General features: G+C 41.5%; 3 protein-coding genes across 7 annotated transcripts in view; all 3 read right to left on the bottom strand.

Moving 5' to 3' along the window:
* Positions 1 to 1,844, bottom strand: part of LOC110530404 (apoptosis regulator Bcl-2) — a 57,398-nt gene extending 55,554 nt beyond the window's left edge. For 2 of the 3 annotated variants that reach the window (XM_090182405.1, XM_036986041.2), the window contains exon 1: positions 653 to 1,769. In XM_090182405.1, coding sequence (XP_090038531.1) covers positions 653 to 1,192 — 540 coding nt within the window. In that variant the 5' untranslated portion in view covers positions 1,193 to 1,769. Of the gene's footprint in view, positions 1 to 652 lie in introns of all 3 variants that reach the window. The other variant, XM_021613428.3, reaches the window with a different exon arrangement.
* A 965-nt stretch (positions 1,845 to 2,809) lies between these two features.
* kdsr (3-ketodihydrosphingosine reductase) lies at positions 2,810 to 10,511 on the bottom strand. The gene is made up of 10 exons (XM_036986042.2): positions 10,004 to 10,511; positions 9,420 to 9,509; positions 7,926 to 7,982; positions 7,682 to 7,747; positions 7,486 to 7,581; positions 6,457 to 6,648; positions 6,248 to 6,331; positions 6,065 to 6,148; positions 5,794 to 5,895; positions 2,810 to 5,534 (listed from the first exon to the last, which is right to left on the bottom strand). The coding sequence occupies exons 1-10, from the start codon at positions 10,190 to 10,192 to the stop codon at positions 5,415 to 5,417; spliced, it is 1,080 nt and encodes a 359-aa protein (XP_036841937.1). The 5' UTR covers positions 10,193 to 10,511; the 3' UTR covers positions 2,810 to 5,414.
* Positions 10,512 to 10,761: 250 nt separating this feature from the next.
* The window catches only part of LOC110530405 (vacuolar protein sorting-associated protein 4B), a 37,703-nt gene continuing 29,338 nt past the window's right edge, over positions 10,762 to 19,126 (bottom strand). For all 3 annotated transcript variants that reach the window (XM_021613429.3, XM_090182406.1, XM_021613430.3), the window contains 4 exons: positions 16,135 to 16,216; positions 12,850 to 13,069; positions 12,578 to 12,718; positions 10,762 to 12,474 (listed from right to left, as the gene is read on the bottom strand). In XM_021613429.3, the coding sequence (XP_021469104.1) occupies positions 12,373 to 12,474; positions 12,578 to 12,718; positions 12,850 to 13,069; positions 16,135 to 16,216 (545 nt within the window). In that variant the 3' untranslated portion in view covers positions 10,762 to 12,372. The remainder of the gene's footprint in view (positions 12,475 to 12,577; positions 12,719 to 12,849; positions 13,070 to 16,134; positions 16,217 to 19,126) is intronic.

The following is a 19,126-nucleotide window of genomic DNA, read 5'->3' on the forward strand; positions in this document are numbered from 1 at the left end:
CACGTGCTAAATCCACTTCAATCAGTGTAGATGAAGGGGAGGAGACAGGTTAAAGAAGGATTATTAAGCCTTGAGACAATTGAGACATGTATTGTATATGTGAGCCATTCAGAGAGTGAATGGGCAAGATACAATATGTATGTGCCTTTGAATGGGGTATGGTAGTAAGTGCCAGGTGCACAGGTTTGTTTCAAAAACTACAATGCTGCTGGGTTTTCAAGCTCAAGAGTTTCCTGTGAGTATCAAGAATGGTCCACCACCCAAAGGCCTTCCAGTCAATTTGACACAACTGTGGGAAGCATTGGAGTCAATATGGGCCAGCATCTGCTTTCAGACCTTATAGAGCATGCCCCGACGAATTTAGTCCGTTCTGAGGGCAAAATGGGGGGTGTAACTCAATATTTGCAAGGTGTTCTGCCTTCAGTCGGCTACAGTCGGCTGAGGCGGGCTTTAGAGCGTGGGGAGGTGTGACAGATACTGTAATATCTTATTGGCCAGACATGCTAGACAAACAGCCTGAACATCAAATCAGCAACACTAAAATATGATGTCGTTAATATCCAGACATTCCCACCGCATCATACGTAATGTAGCCTAGCCTATGGATAAATCAACGTGATATCGGGCAATTCAAAGCAGAGATTACACCTACCCATCCCCCGTTCTCTTGAATCCAGTTGTGCAGCGGTCCATTTAGATACTCCGTCATCCACCCAGCGATGTGGTCAACCTGCGACGTCATTTCCTTGTTCACGCATTCCACACATATTGTGCCACCGAACTCGAAGAAGGCGACAATTCGTCCCCAGTTAACCCCGTCCCTGAACAGCTCGTCTATCACCTCTCTGAATCTCCTTTCTGCCATAGAAGACGTGAGATACAATTGGTGTGACATCTCCGCAAAGTCGGGCTGGTACAGTCGTTCGAGTTCGTCCCCGGCCTCACGCAAAACTCTGTGAATAGCTGCATGCGGGTCCGTTTGGGAGAGCCGTTTGGGAAGATGGGGGACGCTGCCCGGTCTGGCGTTATTGGCCCCGTGGCACCGCCGTGCCAAACCAGGCGGAGGAGAAATCCTCGACCCATTATTATCAGCATCTTCCTCTGCATTCTCGAAATCCCACGCATATCCAATTTTCAAGAGTTTGTGACAAATGTACTTTTCCACTATACAGCGGTTGTCGTCGTTTGCCATTATGATTGGCACTGATAATGACCTCCACAATCCTAGTTTTTAAGAATAATACATCGTACTTATCAACATGCACTGCGCCGCGCAATACATCAGATCAGACGAAAAGTGTATTTCTGAGAAAATGCTCTGGTCAAGTTTATAGGATACTATCGAACCGTGCAGAACGAAACACTGCAACGGGAGCGATGTGCGTGGATTGAAAAACGGTCCCTTCACCCAACTAGGCTGAAACCGTGAAAAAGTCCAAGTATATCCACGTAAGAATATCAAAATGTTTCCCCAATTGTGCTATCAAAAGGAAATATTCGAAGCCTTGATCAAAAAGTGGCTACAGTTATCTGTAGACTCCCAAATCCAGACAGCCAGAAATACGGAAGAGATTAAAATATTCTCGATGTGCACATAATGTAGTCTACACTACCAAAAAAAAAAAAATACATGACCGAAAAACCACATAAGAAGATCAACGTCGCATGCATCCAGAATATTGTTACACGTACGGAGAGACGTTTCGAGGGACTGCAGTGAAGACTGTATCCCACAATAATATTGCTGTCTGTGTTCCAGCTACACACTGTGGGTTGGTTGAACATTCTTTGCTGCTTTGCTGGTGAGGTATTTCTTACGTCACCCATAGAAAGTTATCACTTGTGCATTTGGAAACTCCACGTAGGCCTATGTGTCGTTCCTATTTGGTTACGTTTTATCTGTAGAGAAATGTTTGCCATGATAGGATTTTAACCTTTAATTCTTATCTAATGCAGAAAATGTTGCTATAACCCTAACATTTCCCCAATATTTTTATGGGTCGAAATATGGTGAATAGCCATTTAAACTATTACGAACAGTAGCCTATCAATTCGGATCAAGTTGTAGAAATAGGTGAACATTGCCTTATTTGAAGAATTAGAAGCTTCAAGCTTGCTTTCTTTGGCCCTGCCTGATTAACAATTGCTGAGCCCTTACTAGACAGGACTACACCATTCTGATTCCCCATGAGGGGACTGCTTTTATCTAGCATCCTTATGGACATCCATCCATCTCATTGGTGGACATATATTTTGATGTTCTCTGTGTTTTTCTCTTTCTTCCAGTGTGTCTGTGTATATCTCGCTCAGTCTCTCTACCTGCCTATATCTTCTACACATTCTCTGACAGGGCAATGCAGCCTCTAAATCCCCATGCAGTCTTCCTGCTGATCTGAGGGCACTATACCATAGCTACTGTCTGCCCAGGCTGTTCTGTTCCCATCATAGAAGATGAAAGAATACTCATACAGAATACGTAAAACTGAACACCCCCCCCAACAACTGCCCGGCCACAAGCACCTACTGTACATCAAAACTGTATAATGGTATGGAGTGGCACAGAACACCCACTCCACTCAGCTTCTGAATAGACAGGAGTCAGGATTGATCAACTGTAGCCATAGTCCAACCCTCAGCAACTGAATAATGTAAGTTCAGAATCCAGCAAACACAGCTACACGTACAGTATAGGTTATACAGAATCACATAAAAGTTATTTAAAATAGACTAACCATAGTTGTGTTTTAAAAGGCCTGTGTCAACAGTACTGAGAGCAGACAAAAACAGAGGGCATTTAGCAGAGGAAATGTCATTTTCCAAGGTTATTTATTTAGTTTTATCATGTAAGAAAATAAGACAAAGCAACATTGTTCTACTCCTTACATTTTTCTTTTCAATGGCACACAAGGTGAAATTCGTACACATTTGGCCAAAACAAAATAAAAACAACCAATAAGATAGGAATGATATTCAGTAGCACTGTACTTAAACATTTTATAATCTTCTTTTAAATATCTCTGGACAACATCAATGAATGGGAAAACTAGAGCGTGACTGAGCATTTTAACAATGGTACAACTTGGTTGTAGTGTTTTAACATATTGTAAGCATAGGCTTGATTTGCAAAGCTTAAAATGTGTTCAAACAAAATAACTTTTCCCATGAGCTACATATATCAAATGTCTATAAACGTCAACATATATGTGTTGCTACCTAAAGATGACAGAGAGTCAGAGCTAACAATGTACAGATGAGGAAATGACAGGTAGACACACTAAGCGCTGGACAGTGACAATGTGCCTTGAACCAATGTTAAATGAGAACCTCCGAGTTGAATCATCCATTCTCGCGTTCTTATTTTGGGTTTAAGTAAGGCCTTTTTGAACAAAAACTAATCTGAAATTGACGAACAAAACACACCAAAAGAGTTGGCATTTTCGCAGAAAAATGGAATTAACTGGTAAACCACAAGCGGCTTAAGCCACATTATTTTCTGTGAATAAATTCTATTATTTTATCATTAACATCATTCGTAGTTCTCTCTTAAGGCTTGGAATGGGTCCCCACAGTTGTAGTGCTTGGCTGAACTACAAACGGTTTATAGGACAGTACAGACCAGCAACATCAAACAAAATAAATCACAAGTAGTTGCATTGCATTTACAGAAATAGTCTCTTAATACATTTTGGCATTCAAATATTGGTGGATTTAAAAATGTATACTTTCTGATTCGTAGCCTATGGTTTGCATTAAAGGTCAGTACATTCTCCCCACAGTTGATGGAAGGAAGACTTGCATGAGTTCACATTTGATATTTTCTCTCCCCATTAAGCAGAATATTGAGACGGTAAAAAGGTACCGGGATGTACGGGATGTTTAAAAGGCTTGGAGTTAGAGGACTTCAGGAAGGAACTGTGAATACTTACTGAGACAAATTACACAGTTAAGAGAGTATAGGATAGTGTCCACAGTGACTGAATGAAATGTAAAATTAGACAATACAATAGCACATATAGCTCCTTTATGTTGCTCTGCACAGACAGAGTTTGCCAGTCCCTCTTAATCTCTTGGCCTCTATATAAAATAGAGCTCTAGTGCCCTCTCCAGGCCTGAAGGGTCTTTGCTGGAACCTGCGAGACACACCCCACACCTTGTCCAGACACTACCCCATCACTTTAATCACAGAGCCCACTTGGATGCTACGTGGCAAAATATGTGCACAGATCACACATACACAGAGATCAACAACTGATAAGACATCATAGGAAGACAGGAAAGAGTGAATGAGGCTGGTATCAGATGTTAGCGGATTTGTTCTCATACTACATCGCACGACTGTCCTATGCCTACCTTTTACATACCGCTTCTACCTCAGGTAAGAAACACAAGTAAAATGTGAAAGTGGCATGCAAATAAGAGGAATAGAGGTTTTTCTTTTTTCCCCAGCCACCACCAGTGTCCAATGGCTTCTCTCTCTCCCTGGAGTAGGTTTGGTCAATGTACAGTCATTTAAACACATTGTAACAACACTGAATTAAAATCTTTCCCCTCGGCTTCTTCACACGGCTCCTACACAGCACACACATTCTCTCGTACTTGCACATACAATCATTTTACCTAAAAATGCCTTGGATGATCATTTCCAGGAAGTAAATTTAAATTTTTGCTTTGCCTTCTCTCATCACTGTTAAATCTCATCTAAGCTCCGTTAATGCATCCACAGCACGGGCCAATACATAAACAGCACATGGAAGGGCACTGGGTGACACAGAGTAAATAAAGAGAAGCTTTGCCTGCAAAGCTTGGGAAGTAAGGAGGAACACATTTGGTGAAAATAACTAGTTTGACGTGATCAAGATAGCTTACTCAGAATGGTCTTTATGACACATGGTTTGTTAGTGTTCTTGTTTCTTCTGATTCTTGGGATTGCAGGTCAACATGCTGACATAACCAGTCAGACTGGCAATCCCTTACTTTCCTCTCTGCATGGAAAAAAATAGGAGGATAGGGTGGCCCAAAAGTAGGCTAAAGTTTCAGGCGTTGACAAGGCCTACTTTAACAGCAAGCTAGTAGTGTTTAGTCTGCCCTCATAGACCCTTGGGTAAAGCAGCCTTAACAATAAAAGCAGGTATACAATTAAAACGTTTCACAGAGCACTTGAGTAAACAATATCACTGGAATGATGAAAAAAGGTGGACAAACAAAATAACTGCCAAGAATTGTATGTGTTAATAATAAGTAACAAGACACCTGCCATTTTCTTTACTTCGGTATTATCACTGGCGCACAAGATATCTGGCCATTTAGCCTGTCCAGGGTTGTGCCCTCTAAGGAATGGAGGGGAGGGGAGAGGAGATGAGGGCTGGCTGGGGTGAGTTCTCCAGTGGCAATAATAGTGGAGGAAGGGGGGGGGTTTACTCCCTCTTGTCCGCTGCTTTGGCCTGCTCCCTCTGGATCATACAGCGACGCACAATGCTGTCGAAACTCCCCAGGTAGAACAGAGCAATGGTCCGGAACAGCCCCATGGTTACAATCTGCACAGAGATCAGAGGCCACATTAACAATTTGGGCTCTAGACAGTAAGACAGTTTTGGGACAATCTATTATTATGTTATAACCATAGAATTGTCATATTTCTATCTCTATGGTTACAATAGATGTGTAATAGATACAAAATTGCTTTGTAAGTTGATAGTTAAGATTCAGTTAATACATGTTTATGAAAATAGTAATATTTGGGGTGTGTTGTAGTGAGACAGTGACAGTGCTGTTCCTGTCCTGTCGTGTAGTTACCTGCTGGAGGCCCTCTGTGATGGAGGTGACAGGTGACATTCCACAGGTGAGAGCTGAGAGCATGTAGCCGTCAGGCCCCACAGAGCTGTTAAAGTTCCCCTGCTGTGGGGGGCACAAAGACATGACCGTCAGAAAAACTGCTCTATCACACTTTTAGAGAGCAAATTTCTCTGGGTTTCTAACTAGAAGTTATTTATTGATGAAGGTTTTTATGTAGGCCTGAGGCCTGGTGAATTTCATAGGGACATTTGCTGAGAATGCAATGTCTTACCACTGCATCCTTGACAACGATCTTAGCCACCTGCTCCGGCTGAGTCACCCCAGATGTCTCAGAGATCAGCCTAGTCTCTAAAGGCTATGGAAGGACAAAGAGACAAAATATAACTTGAGGCGTTAGAATAAAATATAAAATATGCGAGAGCTTACACTTTCCCCTTTTCATGAGGAGACTCACCTTTGTCCTATTCTCCTCTGCTAGTCCTGGAGTGTCAGTGTCAGGGGGGTAGGCCACCGTTACATAAATGTTATATGGCTTCATCTGCAAGGACGAGTAGAGGAAAGAGTGCTCTCAGCCTTAAAAAGACTTAGGTCAAATTCTCAACATAAAATTTAGATATTGGCCCCCAATGTGGGCAGGAAAAGGAACAATTGGATACTACTCACCTCCATCTGCAGGGACTCAGCCAGCCCACGCAGGGCAAATTTGGATGGAGAGTAGGCTGTGTAGCCGAACAGGCCAATCTGGCCAGCCTGGGAGGAGATAAACAGTATGCGTCCCATCCTACGCTCCTTCATTGTGGTGATTACAGCCCGTGTGGGATACACACTGCCCAGGTAGTTCACCTCCATCATACTCTGTTATAGACAAGGGAAGGATCACAAAAAGTAATGAATGTATTATTATTAATAAAAAAGGTATATTACTACTCATAGACTGAATAATATACATACTATCAAAGAGTATTCACTTGAGAAAAAACAGCCTCCTAACATGGTAATTGTTATATTTCTGAGCAGTTTCCATGGTAATAGCGTTTCTATGGGGTGAGGTCTAATGACTTCAGACCCTTAACGAGGCATGTGACCAGCATTGGAATGCCAGGATGAGAAGGAACTAGCTAGCAGCACCAGCACAGCCTTGCTCCCACTAGGAAATCTAATTAAGTACATTAAATACATTAGGATGTGGGGAACACACACACAATCACATTTTCCATTGGTCATGATTATTATCTTAGTATCAGAATAATCCCTTCATGCACACACACTCGCAATGTGTACACACAACCTAATTTCCCTGGGTCATTATTGCGGTATTGGTACCATCCCTTCACTGTCAGAGAGTGAAGAAACCTGCCACCTCTTCAGCCTGGAATTAAACCTCCCTCTCATTCTTCCACTGCAATTAAATCTGCAGCAGACCATAGACTGCAACCGAATCTAACCTTCTGGCTCACTAGCTGCCTCTAAACTGAAAACTGAACCCTTGGTTCCACCTTGGACAGACATCAAACCCTTTGAATCTTCAATCTGGGAAACATCTTGTCTCATTGCCTATTCAGAGTTAGTTTCAAATTATGTTCATTTTGGCATAACATCAAGGTTTTCTGAGGCACACACTAAGGAGTTGGGTTTCTGCGTTCTCCCTTCCAGACCTGTCGGTCTATTCCCCTCATTAGTTACAGTACTTACTCTGAAGCGCTCCACCTCCACCTCCTCAAACTTCCCAGAAAAGGACGTCCCAGCACAGTTCACCAACATGTCCACCGGACCAAGCTTTTCTTGGCACTAGATGGATAAAATTATATTGATATTGTTACTTGCAGAGAATTATTATAAAAGTTAGGAATTGATATGATGGAAAAGGCCCCTATCACTTGTGATTTACCTGCTTAATCACACTTTCCACCTGTCTGTAGTCCTTGGACACATCAACTGATATGCAGAGCACCACCTGAGTGGAAGAGGAATACAAATACCAAAACAGTCAGTGGTCAAGTGAGTTGCTAATGAGATCATCCAGGTCAACATTCAATTATTTGCTTGCACCCCCCCAAAAAGCAAGAACAACAAAAACATTGTCTTTCTTCCACGTTGTCCCAAAACATGTACTGTAGCAACGATATACATACCTGCTTGTCATTAATGGCACATTTCTCCACTTCTTTTTTCGCTTGAACCAATTTACTCTAAAGGAAATTAAAGAATGATTAGGAAATTAAAGAATGATTGATAAATGTGCTGACTGAGTGAATGTCTGAAAAAAATATATATACACAATACACTTCAAACGTTTGGGGTCACTTCGAAATTTCCTTGTTTTTGAAAGAAAAGCTATTTTTTTTGTCCATTAAAATAACATCAAATTGATCAGAAATACAGTGTAGATACGGTTAATGTTGTAAATGAATATTGTAGCTGGAAACGGTAGTTTTTTTAATGGAATATCTACATAGGCGTACAAAGGCCCATTATCAGCAACCATCACTCCTGTGTTCCAACAGACTCACAAGTCATAAACTGGCAGCTTCATTAAATAGTACCCGCAAAACACCAGTCTCAACGTCAACAGTGAAGATGCGACTCGGGAGGCTGGCCTTCTTGGCAAGGTTTGCAAAGATAAAGCCATATCTCAGACTGGCCAATAAAAATAAAATATTAAGATGTGCAAAATAACACAGACAGTGGGCAGAGGAACTCTACCTAGAAGGCCAGTATATCGGAGTCGCCTCTTCACTCTTGATGTTGAGACTGGTGTTTTGCGGGTACTATTTAATGAGCTGCCAGTTGACGACTTGTGAGGTGTCTGTTTCTCAAACTAGACACTAATGTACTTGTCCTCTTGCTCAGTTGTGCACCGGGGCCTCCCACTCCTCTTTCTACTCTGGTTAGAGACAGTTTGCACAGTTCTGTGAAGGGAGTGCTACATAGCGTTGTATGAGATCTTCAGTTTCTTCATAATTTCTCACATGGATTAGCCTTCATTTCTCAGAACAAGAATAGACTGATGAGTTTCAGAAGAAAGTTATTTGTTTCTGGACATTTTGAGCCTGTAATCAAACCCACAAATGCTGATGCCCCAGATACTCAACTAGTCTAAAGGCCAGTTTTATTGCTTCTTTAATCAGCACAACAGTTTTCAGCTCTGCTAACATAACTGCAAAAGGGTTTTCTAATGTTCAATTAGCCTTTTAAAATGATAAACTTGGATTAGCTGACACAACGTGCCATTGGAACACAGGCATGATGGTTGCTGATAAAGGGCCTCTATACGCCTATGTAGATATTCCATACAAATTATGCCGTTTCCAGCTACAATAGTCATGTATAACATTAACAATTTCTACACTGTATTTCTGATAAATGTATTTTCTTTCAAAAACAAGGACATTTCTAAGTGTCCCCAAACTTTTTAACGGTAGTGTATATAATTATAAGAAGCATGTGTGCGCCTAAATTGGGAAATGTAGACGCACACAGACATTTTGGAGCACATTTTGTAGACGCACTAGTGTTCCTATATAAAAGTTACAGGTCACAGCAAAATATTTAGCCGCATATACAAGTAAAATGGTTGCACTGTAGAGCCCTGCAAGGATGTTGATTTGAAGTGGATTTCTACTCACCTCGTCTCTTGCCACTAGTGTGATGAAGGCTCCTTGTCTGTAGCACTCCATAGCGATGCTTTTCCCTATTCCACTGGAACCTCCAGTGACCTGTGGGTTGAAAGGTGGTGGTAAGTGAGAGAGGAGGGTCATTCCCTTTAAAAAGTGAAATACAAGGGATGGTCCCCTAGGGTCAAAGTCCAACTTACAGTAAATGCAGTAGGTCATTAGAATGTTGCTTTTTTTCCAAGTTAGTACATGTGTTTCTGCTAAAATGTGTAGTCATTTCTATGAAATTGAGTGTCATTGACTGGCTGGCCTACTTATTGCCATACTAGAGTTTTCACTTTAAGCTTGCAACACGTTGCAAAAGACAATACATTGTCAACTCTGTTACAAGCTGTTAATTAATTGTGGGCGTGTCGTACTTGTAGATGATCTGCTGCGTGCAAGCGCCTTTACTTATGAAACACCTTCACCTGCAACACCCTATAAAATCTACGGTGCAATGGTTATGCAATGCAACGTAGCTAACATAGTACATTGTTTCTAACTAGCACGTATGAATATGATACCGTTATCTAGTTAGGACAATGAGCACTTACCACGACGTGGGCCCCATTTAATTTGAGAGGTTTGGGGCTAATCAAAGGGGATATCATGTATAACAGCAACACGAAGGCAACGACGAATGCAACGACGACTAGAAGCATAATGAAAGGCAAAAAGAGCCACCAGGAACTGAAGAAAAGCCAATCCGTGATCGTTGAACTCAATTCTTCCTCAGAGGACATGGGTGAAGCTGGCAGTTCGGTTAGCTTCTAGACTCAGGAGGAGCGAATCGCGGGGGCTTGCCCTTGTCAAAAGGGGTGGCGATTAAACACAGAGGAGTTTTCTAGCAGTATATTTGGCAGCGTGTCAGCGGGTTTACTTCCAAGAGAAAATGCCGTGGTGGACCTTGGATCTACGATATTTTCCTGCCTAGCTGCAATATGAACCAAAACAAGTCGTATTGTGCACTTTGAACGGATGCGACAATTTGACCACCGTTCTAGGTATTTGTAGTTTTTACGCCACGAAGCAAACTGCCACCTAACCGAGGTTTGCTCATATTAAGGACAACACTTCCCAAAATGCAATGGTGTACTTCCTTATTGTTGGTGCACCCATTTTATTCTACCGACATAACTATCTCCATCGCCAGATCTTGATCTGTCAAATGTTATGATATATTTGTTTATTTAACTAGGCAAGTCAGTTAAGAACAGTCTTATTTACAGTGACGGATATTGGCATTTGTAAAGATTCATTTGAATCCTCAACCTGGACCATGAGACAATACTTTGTTAATTAAAAAGTCAAGTTCTCAATATTACTTTTATTTACATATGCATGGGAAAGAAAACCATATACATTGACTTTTCCACTCACTGATATATACTGTATCATTCTCTACACTTTTATAGTGAGTTAAAAAGATAACACAAAAGATGTCCAACACTTTGAAAGATTTGTCTTCGGAATACAATCTCTATAAGATAAGAGTTTACATGAAATGTGCAAATATATTACATTTCAATACAACGATGACAAAACACAATATAGCTGTGCCTCTGGATATCAACTTCCACATTTTTAAATGAACCAAACAAAATAACAATGTATATGTTCTTACTACCTAAACTTGTTTCAGAAGGCACATGGTGCGCATTGCCACGTCTTAAAATGTAGTACTGTAAGTTCAAGCGAGCTGCATTCCACCAATGCCATAACAAAAAAGGACATGACGCTGTTATGTGCCTAAAATGTTAATTTCAGGTTACCTCTACAATTCCATTCACAAAAGTATCAGCCCCATTGTTTCTTCAGCACTGTTAGACAGTGTGACTGGATCTCCATAAGGCATTGCTTTTCAGTAGTTCATGTTGGGAAGATAAGCAATATGTAACAGGGAAATGTGGATGGTGTGGATGGTCAGGGGGAAAAGTACTGAATCCTAGTCTATAAGGTGTCTGGTCCAGTACTTTTGGTGATCCTGACAGTTTAATCAGAATGACAATGAACAAACCACAGAGTAGCCTTCTTGAGAAAAAAAAAGTACATATACACAATATGTCCCAAAGTAGTTTCCACCCCGATTGTTGTCGGTAGTTCTTTTAACCCTAGCCGAAGCCCCACAAATATCTTGTGCATGTAGAATGACATACATTTGCAGTGCTTTAGCTACCCAAACCTTGAGACTACAAAGGCCTTTGAAAGTACAAATGGCATGCATTGTAAGTTTCATTCTCTCCAGACCAAAGAGCCATACATCTCCATAAAGTATCTACTATAAAATGAGTTCTCTCTTGTGTACAAAAATAAGTAGAGTATATGGGTGATTACAATGACAAGTGAGGTGCAATTTGATTGATGGCAAGTGGTACTTGAAAACTGAGCTTAGATATTTATTGGGGAAGTTAGATAAGCACTCTGCACAATAAGCAGCATCTTAATTTGGTTAACAAGCTTGTAACGGTAACTCGAATCAAACTCCCATTGACTTCAAAGCATGACATATGCAAATGTTTGAGTTGAGCATTGTTCTCAAGTTAGGATTCGGGCCAAGATGCTGCTAAAGAGATTCCACAGAACTTATGCCTATGTAACACCAAGGTTCTTAATTTCCATGCAGCGTTCCATCCACCACTCAGGTCTACCTCAGACATCTTGCAGCAGTGAAGTGATCCGTAATTCTTTGGACATGGGGGGCATCTAAGAAAATATCCACCTTTGTTTAACCCCTTATGTGGCCAATAGTCAAGCTCAGTAGAGCCATAGAAATTGACTTAAATGGGGATATCGGTTCTAGTAATTCTATGAGTAGAGCAGTCATGTGGCACACTTCTGATGAGCCAACAGAGCATGAAGGGGAGAATGAACACTTTGATACAATCATAATATTTGTTTTGGTAAAAAAAAAAAGAAGCCACGTTTAGCCCTCCTGCCCAAAGTCATCTGTGAATTTTCTCAGTTTGTCCAAATCATGATCGTTGACAGTTGGCTTCGTGCTGGACAGGGACCTCAGCATGTCAGACTACAAAGAATAAAGAGAGACATGATCAAGGGTTATTCAACAGTCTTGTTTTCCCAAAAACATTACCATTGAGAAAGAGAAACAGATAATTCTGCACACTCACCATACAAACGACTGGCTCACACAGCTTTTCCCCAGGGACCTCCATCCATGTCATCTCGACGCCGTTCGGGTCTCCCGGGGAGCACGGGGTCAAAAAGTCATCTACCAGGATTTTGGGGTTGTCTCTCAATGGCCCTCGTACCTTCAATAACAAACGCAATTTATTGTGTTAAAAATAACAAAACTCAATAGAACAATGGCATAGCTTGATATAAAGATTAACACTGAAGAATACACAGACGTTGTTAACTGGTCGTCAATATGGCGACGTACCCGTTTGAAGTGAGTGGCTGACTGAACTTTCCTGACGGGCTGCATAAGCGCATCTCTGACAATGACGCTGATGTCGGCCCCCGAGTACCCGTCTGTCTTCTTTCCCAGGGTGACAAAGTCAGAGTCGTTGAGGCTGGTGGGGGTGGTGCCTAGGTGGAGCTTGAACATGAAGGTGCGGGCGTGTTCCTCTGGCAGGGGGATGTAGATCCTCTTCTCAAACCTGAGATAAAAGTTCCAATGCAGTTATCTCAATATCAAATCATTTCTGGGTAACAACTAAGTACCTTACTGTGATTGGTCAAAAATAAACAAAAATGGCTTATTAGCAAAAAGCAATTTCTCAAGCAAGAATTTTGCTAGGACTGTCTGGGAATGGTCTGAGTGGAGAGAAGGGCTGTTGGTGGTCAGTCAGTTATTGCCATGGAAAAGACTGCCGGTCACACGATAATTGACCATTAATTAACAAACACGTTTAGCATCTCCGGGCCTCCACACATACAAGCTGCTGATGTGCGCCCTTGGTATCGTCTACATTTCAAAAAGTCTAATAAATCAGTTAAATATACACCATCACAATAAATCCATTACTTTAGGTAGGTCTAAAGAAACATTATGATATGAAGAAAATGGATTTCAGAAGAACAGAATATGAGTTGGCCTGCTGCATGTTATCTGGCTATGTGCCATGCCATAGGCTTGTTCATTTAGCTGACAGGATGTGCTTATAAGTCCAGTGCCATTATTTTATATTATAGGATTTCATAGTAAGAAGAATCCAAAGGAAAGGAGTAGGTGGCCAGTACATTGCAATAAACTTGACTCAACTACTAACAGAATATATTTACAAAATAATGCATATGGGAACAGCCAGCATAGTGCATCAGGACGCACAACTGCAATGCGTTTTGACTACTAGTCTTCCTCAGGCAGTATTCTGTGAGAAGAATATAACAGAACTTAGCTGAATAAAATAGAAAGGATATTTTTCTGATTCCAGAGCGAGAGTGTGCATATGAAGTGGCTAGGTTGAGCGTAAAAGTGAACATTTGAAATAGGTCCTATACGCTAGATTTACAGTTATTTGACAACTTCAGTTATCAAACCATAGAATTCCTTCGAAACCAATATATTTGGGCTGCATGATGAGACTATAGGCTATTGAGGATATGAGAAAGTAGCAAAAAAAGCTGAAGCTCTCTCTGTTCCTTGCCTCAGGCTGCACATGCTGTTCTCTCATCAAGTGATCATACTTTCACCCATCAGACTATTCTCAATTGAATCTTGTCTTTACCAACATGTTAAATGAGTTTAGATTTAGAATGATCAAATGGGCAGGAACAGGGCAAGAGAAAAAAAGACATGTAACCTAAATGCACTTGAATAGCAAATGGAGGCCACATTCCCACTGGTTCGTTTCACTCATGTTGGGTAGGCTACTCCGGTTATTTCACAGTGGTACAGGTGATATTCCACCCAAACTCTGTATGCCATGAGCTCTCCAACTCTGTTCCTGCAGCTACCCAGTGCTTAATTTAGGAAACCAAGTGAAATCTGTTCAGGAACATCAATAGAAACATGTTTCATTAAACTGTTGACAGCTCCTCCCTCTGCGCGCTGGAGAACGGAATGAAGGAGAGGAGATGGAAATGCATGGTGGCGATGAAATTCTCTAGCTAAAAAGGTCATGTGTCAGGCTATTATAAAAAAATACCTATTTTATTGGGCACATACACATGGCTAGCAGATGTTAATGAGAGTATAGTGAAATGATTGTGCTTCTAGTTCCGACCGATCAACATCAAATACATTATAATTGTTGGCTAACTCTGAATTTGTTTAATTTAGGCTTTATTTATTTATCCGTTATTTTACCAGGTAAGTTGACTGAGAACACGTTCTCATTTGCAGCAACGACCTGGGGAATAGTTACAGGGGAGAGGAGGGGGATGAATGAGCCAATTGTAAACTGGGGATTATTAGGTGACCGTGATGGTTTGAGGGTCAGATTGGGAATTTAGCCAGGACACCGGGGTTAACACCCCTACTCTTACGATAAGTGCCATGGGATCTTTAATGACCTCAGAGAGTCAGGACACCCGTTTAACGTCCCATCCGAGAGACGGCACCCTACACAGGGCAGTGTCCCCAATCACTGCCCTGGGGCATTGGGATATTTTTTAGACCAGTGGAAAGAGTGCCTCCTACTGGCCTTCCAACACCACTTCCAGCAGCATCTGGTCTCCCATCCAAAGACTGACCAGGACCAACCCTGCTTAGCTTCAGAAGCAAGCCAGCAGTGGTACGCAGGGTGGTATGCTGCTGGCAGACCAATTATGCATGAAAGATAGCTTTAAAAAAATGCAGATTTAAGATAACATGCATATGGGTGTTTTTAATTAATCATCACCTTAGAAAGCACTGTCCATTTCGTTGCGTTAGGCTTTGAAACAACATCCACAACGACCATATTCTCCACTTCGTTTCAACCCGTTGTTGAACTTTTCTTCAAATTATCAATCACAGCAAGGTGAGTTTTAAAAGCACATACAAGTGTTTGATGTGATTTTCGATTTCATTTGCATTGATGTCAGAGTGGTTAGAGGGACAATAGAGCCCTGAGTACTAGGCCATTAGCAATCTGATGATCATTAGCGAGTTGGGTACTATCTCCAGAGTGCATGAAAGGAGATTACCATGACTCAAATGTCGCATAGAATTTTACTGCGGTCATGACTGCCGGTAATGTGGTCACCGCAACAACCCTAGTGGGGAGGTGGAAAACTGAAAACTAGCCGTTATTGGTGGGTAGTTTGTATCTCCTTTTATTGTATTGGTCTATCAACGATTTACCGACTGGTGATGTCACCAGGCAGGCCAAAACTCCATCCAACCAAAACAGGCTGACATTTCAGGCAGTCTTTTCAAACAGCTCTTACACTAAAAGGTCCTTATCATAATGTTCACAATATTATTCAAACCTCATAGGTGTGGAAAAATATATAAAATCACAAGGAAATCACATACTCTACAGAAAGAAGAATACATTTACATTCCATACAGGGTAGATCTGAGCAGCAACACAAAGATAAGAAGCAGTGCTGCTGAGTCACAGTATTCTAACTTCAGAGATTTCACATTATTATTACCCACACGAGTTAAAGCAGGGTGGTACATCTTACCATACATTTGTAAGGCTGTTGTGTCACAGTCAATAACCATAAAGGACAAGTTATTTGGTACACAGTTGGGAAGGTAGGCTAAGCCAGTGTAAGAATGTGTCATTACCGTCTTCTGATGGCAGAGTCCAATGTCCAAGGGATGTTGGTGGCCCCTAATACCAGTACCCCATCGTTGTCATTCCCCACTCCTGAGGAAGAATATGTTATTAACATTTCAAAACCAGTTTAACTTAATATGACCAACACCCCAATACAGTCCACTATAATCTACATACACACACAAGTTTGGGTACACCTACTCATTCAAGAGTTTTTCTTGATTTTACTATTTTCTACATAGCAGAATAATAGTGAAGACATCAAAACGATTAAATAAACACATTGAATCATGTAGTAACCCAATTTGAGATCTCAAAGTAGCCACCCTTTGCCTTGACAGCTTTGCACACTTTTGGCATTCTCTCAACAAGCTTCATGAGATAGTCACATGGAATGCATTTCAATTAACAGGTGTGCCTTCTTAAAAGTTAATTTGTGAAATTTCTTTCCTTCTTAATGTGTTTAACCCAATCAGTTGTGTTGTGACAAGGTAGGGGTGGTATACAGAAGATAGCCCTATTTGGTAAAAGACCAAGTCCATACTATGGCAAGAATAGCTCAAATAAGCAAAGAGAAATGACAGGCCATCAATACTTTAACACATAAAGGTCAGTCAATACGGAAAATTAAGAACTATGAAAGTTTCTTCAAGTGCAGTCGCAAAACACATCAAGCGCTGTGATGAAACTGTCTCTCCACAGGAAAGGAAGACCCAGAGTTACCTCTGCTGCAGAGGATAAGTTCATTAGAGTTACCAGCCTCAGAAATTACAGCCCAAATAAATACTTCAGAATTCAAGTAAAAGACACATCAACAGTTCAGAGGAGACTGCATGAGTCAGGCCTTCATGGTCAAATTGCTGCAAAGAAACCACTACAAAAAAGGACAATAAGAGACTTGCTTGGGCCAAGACACACAAGCAATGGACATTAGACCGGTGGAAATCTGTCCTTTGGTCTGATGAGTTCAAATTTGAGATTTTAGGTTCCAACCGCCATGTCTTAGTGAGACGCAGAATAGGTGAAAGGATGATCTCCACATGTGTGGTTCCCACCGTGAAGCATGGATGAGGAGGTGTGATGGTGGTGACAACGTCTGTGATTTATTTAGAATTTAAGGCGCACTTGACCAGCATGGCTACCACAGCATTCTGCAGCGATATGTCATTCCATCTGGTTTGTGCTTAGTGGGACTATCATTTGTTTTTCAACAGGACAATGACCCAATACACCTCCAGGCTGTGTAAGGGCTATTTGACCAAGAAGGAGAGTGGTGGAGTGCTGCATCAGATGACCTGGCCTCCACAATCACCCGACCTCAACCAAATTGAGATGGTTTAGGATGAGTTGGACTGCAGAGTGAAGGAAAAGCAGCCAACAAGTGCTCAGCATATGTGGGAACTCCTTCAAGACTGTTGGAAAAGCATTCCTCACAAAGCTGGTTGAGAGAATGCCAAGAGTGCACAAAGCTGTCATCAAGGCAAGGGGTGGCTACTTTGAAGAATCAAAAATATAATTTTTTGTTTAAACACTTTTTTTGGTTACTAAACGATTCCATTATGTGCCATTTCATAGATTTGATGTCTTCACTGTTACTCGACAATGTAGAAAATACTTTTATTTTTTTATATATTTTTTTAAACATGAATGAGTAGGTGTCCAAACTTTTCACTGGTTGTGTGTGTGCACAATGCCTTCGGAAATTATTCAGACACCTTGACTTTTTCCACATTGTGACATTACTGCCTTACTCCAAAAATTGATAAAAAAAAATAAAAAAAAATCCTCAGCAATCTACACACAATACCCCATAATGGCGAAGCGAAAACAGGTTTAGAAATGTAAGGAAATGTTTAAAATAAACAATTACCTTAAGTACATAAGTATTCAGATCCTTTGCTATGACACTGGAAATTGAGCACAGATGCATCCTGTTTCCATTAATCATCCTTGAGATGTTCCTTCAACTTAATTGGAGTCTACCTGTGGTAAATTCAATTTATTGGACATGATTTTGAAAGTTTGGAACCAAAACTCATCCTAGCTGGCCGCCCGGCCAATCTGAGAAATTGGGGGGCCTTTATCAGGGAGGTCACCAAGAACCCCATGTTCACTGACAGAGCTCCAGAGTTTCTTTGTGGAGATGGGAGAAACTTCCAGAAGGACAACCATCTCTGCAGCACATCACCAATCAGAACATTATGGTATAGCGGCCAGACGGAAGCCACTCCTCAGTAAAAGGCATGACAGTCCACTTGGAGTTTGCCAAAAATCACCTAAAGACATAGACCATGAGAAACAAGATTCTCTGGTCTGATGCAACCAAGATCAAACTCTTTGGCCTGAAGGCCAAGCATCACGTCTGGAGGAAGCTTGGCACCATCCCTACGATGAAGCATGGTGGTGGCACATCATGCTGTGGGGATGTTTTTCAGCGGCAGGGACTGGAAGAGTAGTCAGGATTGAGGGAAAGATGAACGGAGCAAAGTACAGAGAGATCCTTGATGAAAACCTGCTCCAGAACACTAAGTACCTCAGACTGGGGGAGAAGGGCCAGGAAGCAGCAGCGACTCGATCAATATAAAAGTGTTCAGATGAAGCAGATGCTAAGCTACAGGACTGTTTTGCTAGCACAGACAGGAATATGTTATGGGATTCCCCCAATGGCATCGAGGAGTACGCCACATCAGTCATTGGCTTCATCAATAAGTGCATCGATGACGTTGTCCCCACAGTGACAGTACGTACATACCCCAACCAGAAGCCATGGATTACAAGCAACATCCTCACTGAGCTAAAGTACAGAGCAGCCGCTTTCAAGGAGCGGACTCTAACCCAGAAGCTTATAAGAAATCCTGCTATGCCCTCCGACGAATCATCAAACAGGCAAAGCGCCAATACAGGACTAAGATCGAATCGTACTACACCGGCACTGACGCTCGTGGGATGAGGCAGGGCTTGCAAACCATTAGACTACAAAGGGAAGCACAGCCGAGAGCT

The sequence above is a fragment of the Oncorhynchus mykiss genome, chromosome 8 (assembly GCF_057628025.1).
Source record: "Oncorhynchus mykiss isolate SJ-2025 chromosome 8, ASM5762802v1, whole genome shotgun sequence".
In the NCBI taxonomy this organism is placed as follows: domain Eukaryota; kingdom Metazoa; phylum Chordata; class Actinopteri; order Salmoniformes; family Salmonidae; genus Oncorhynchus; species Oncorhynchus mykiss.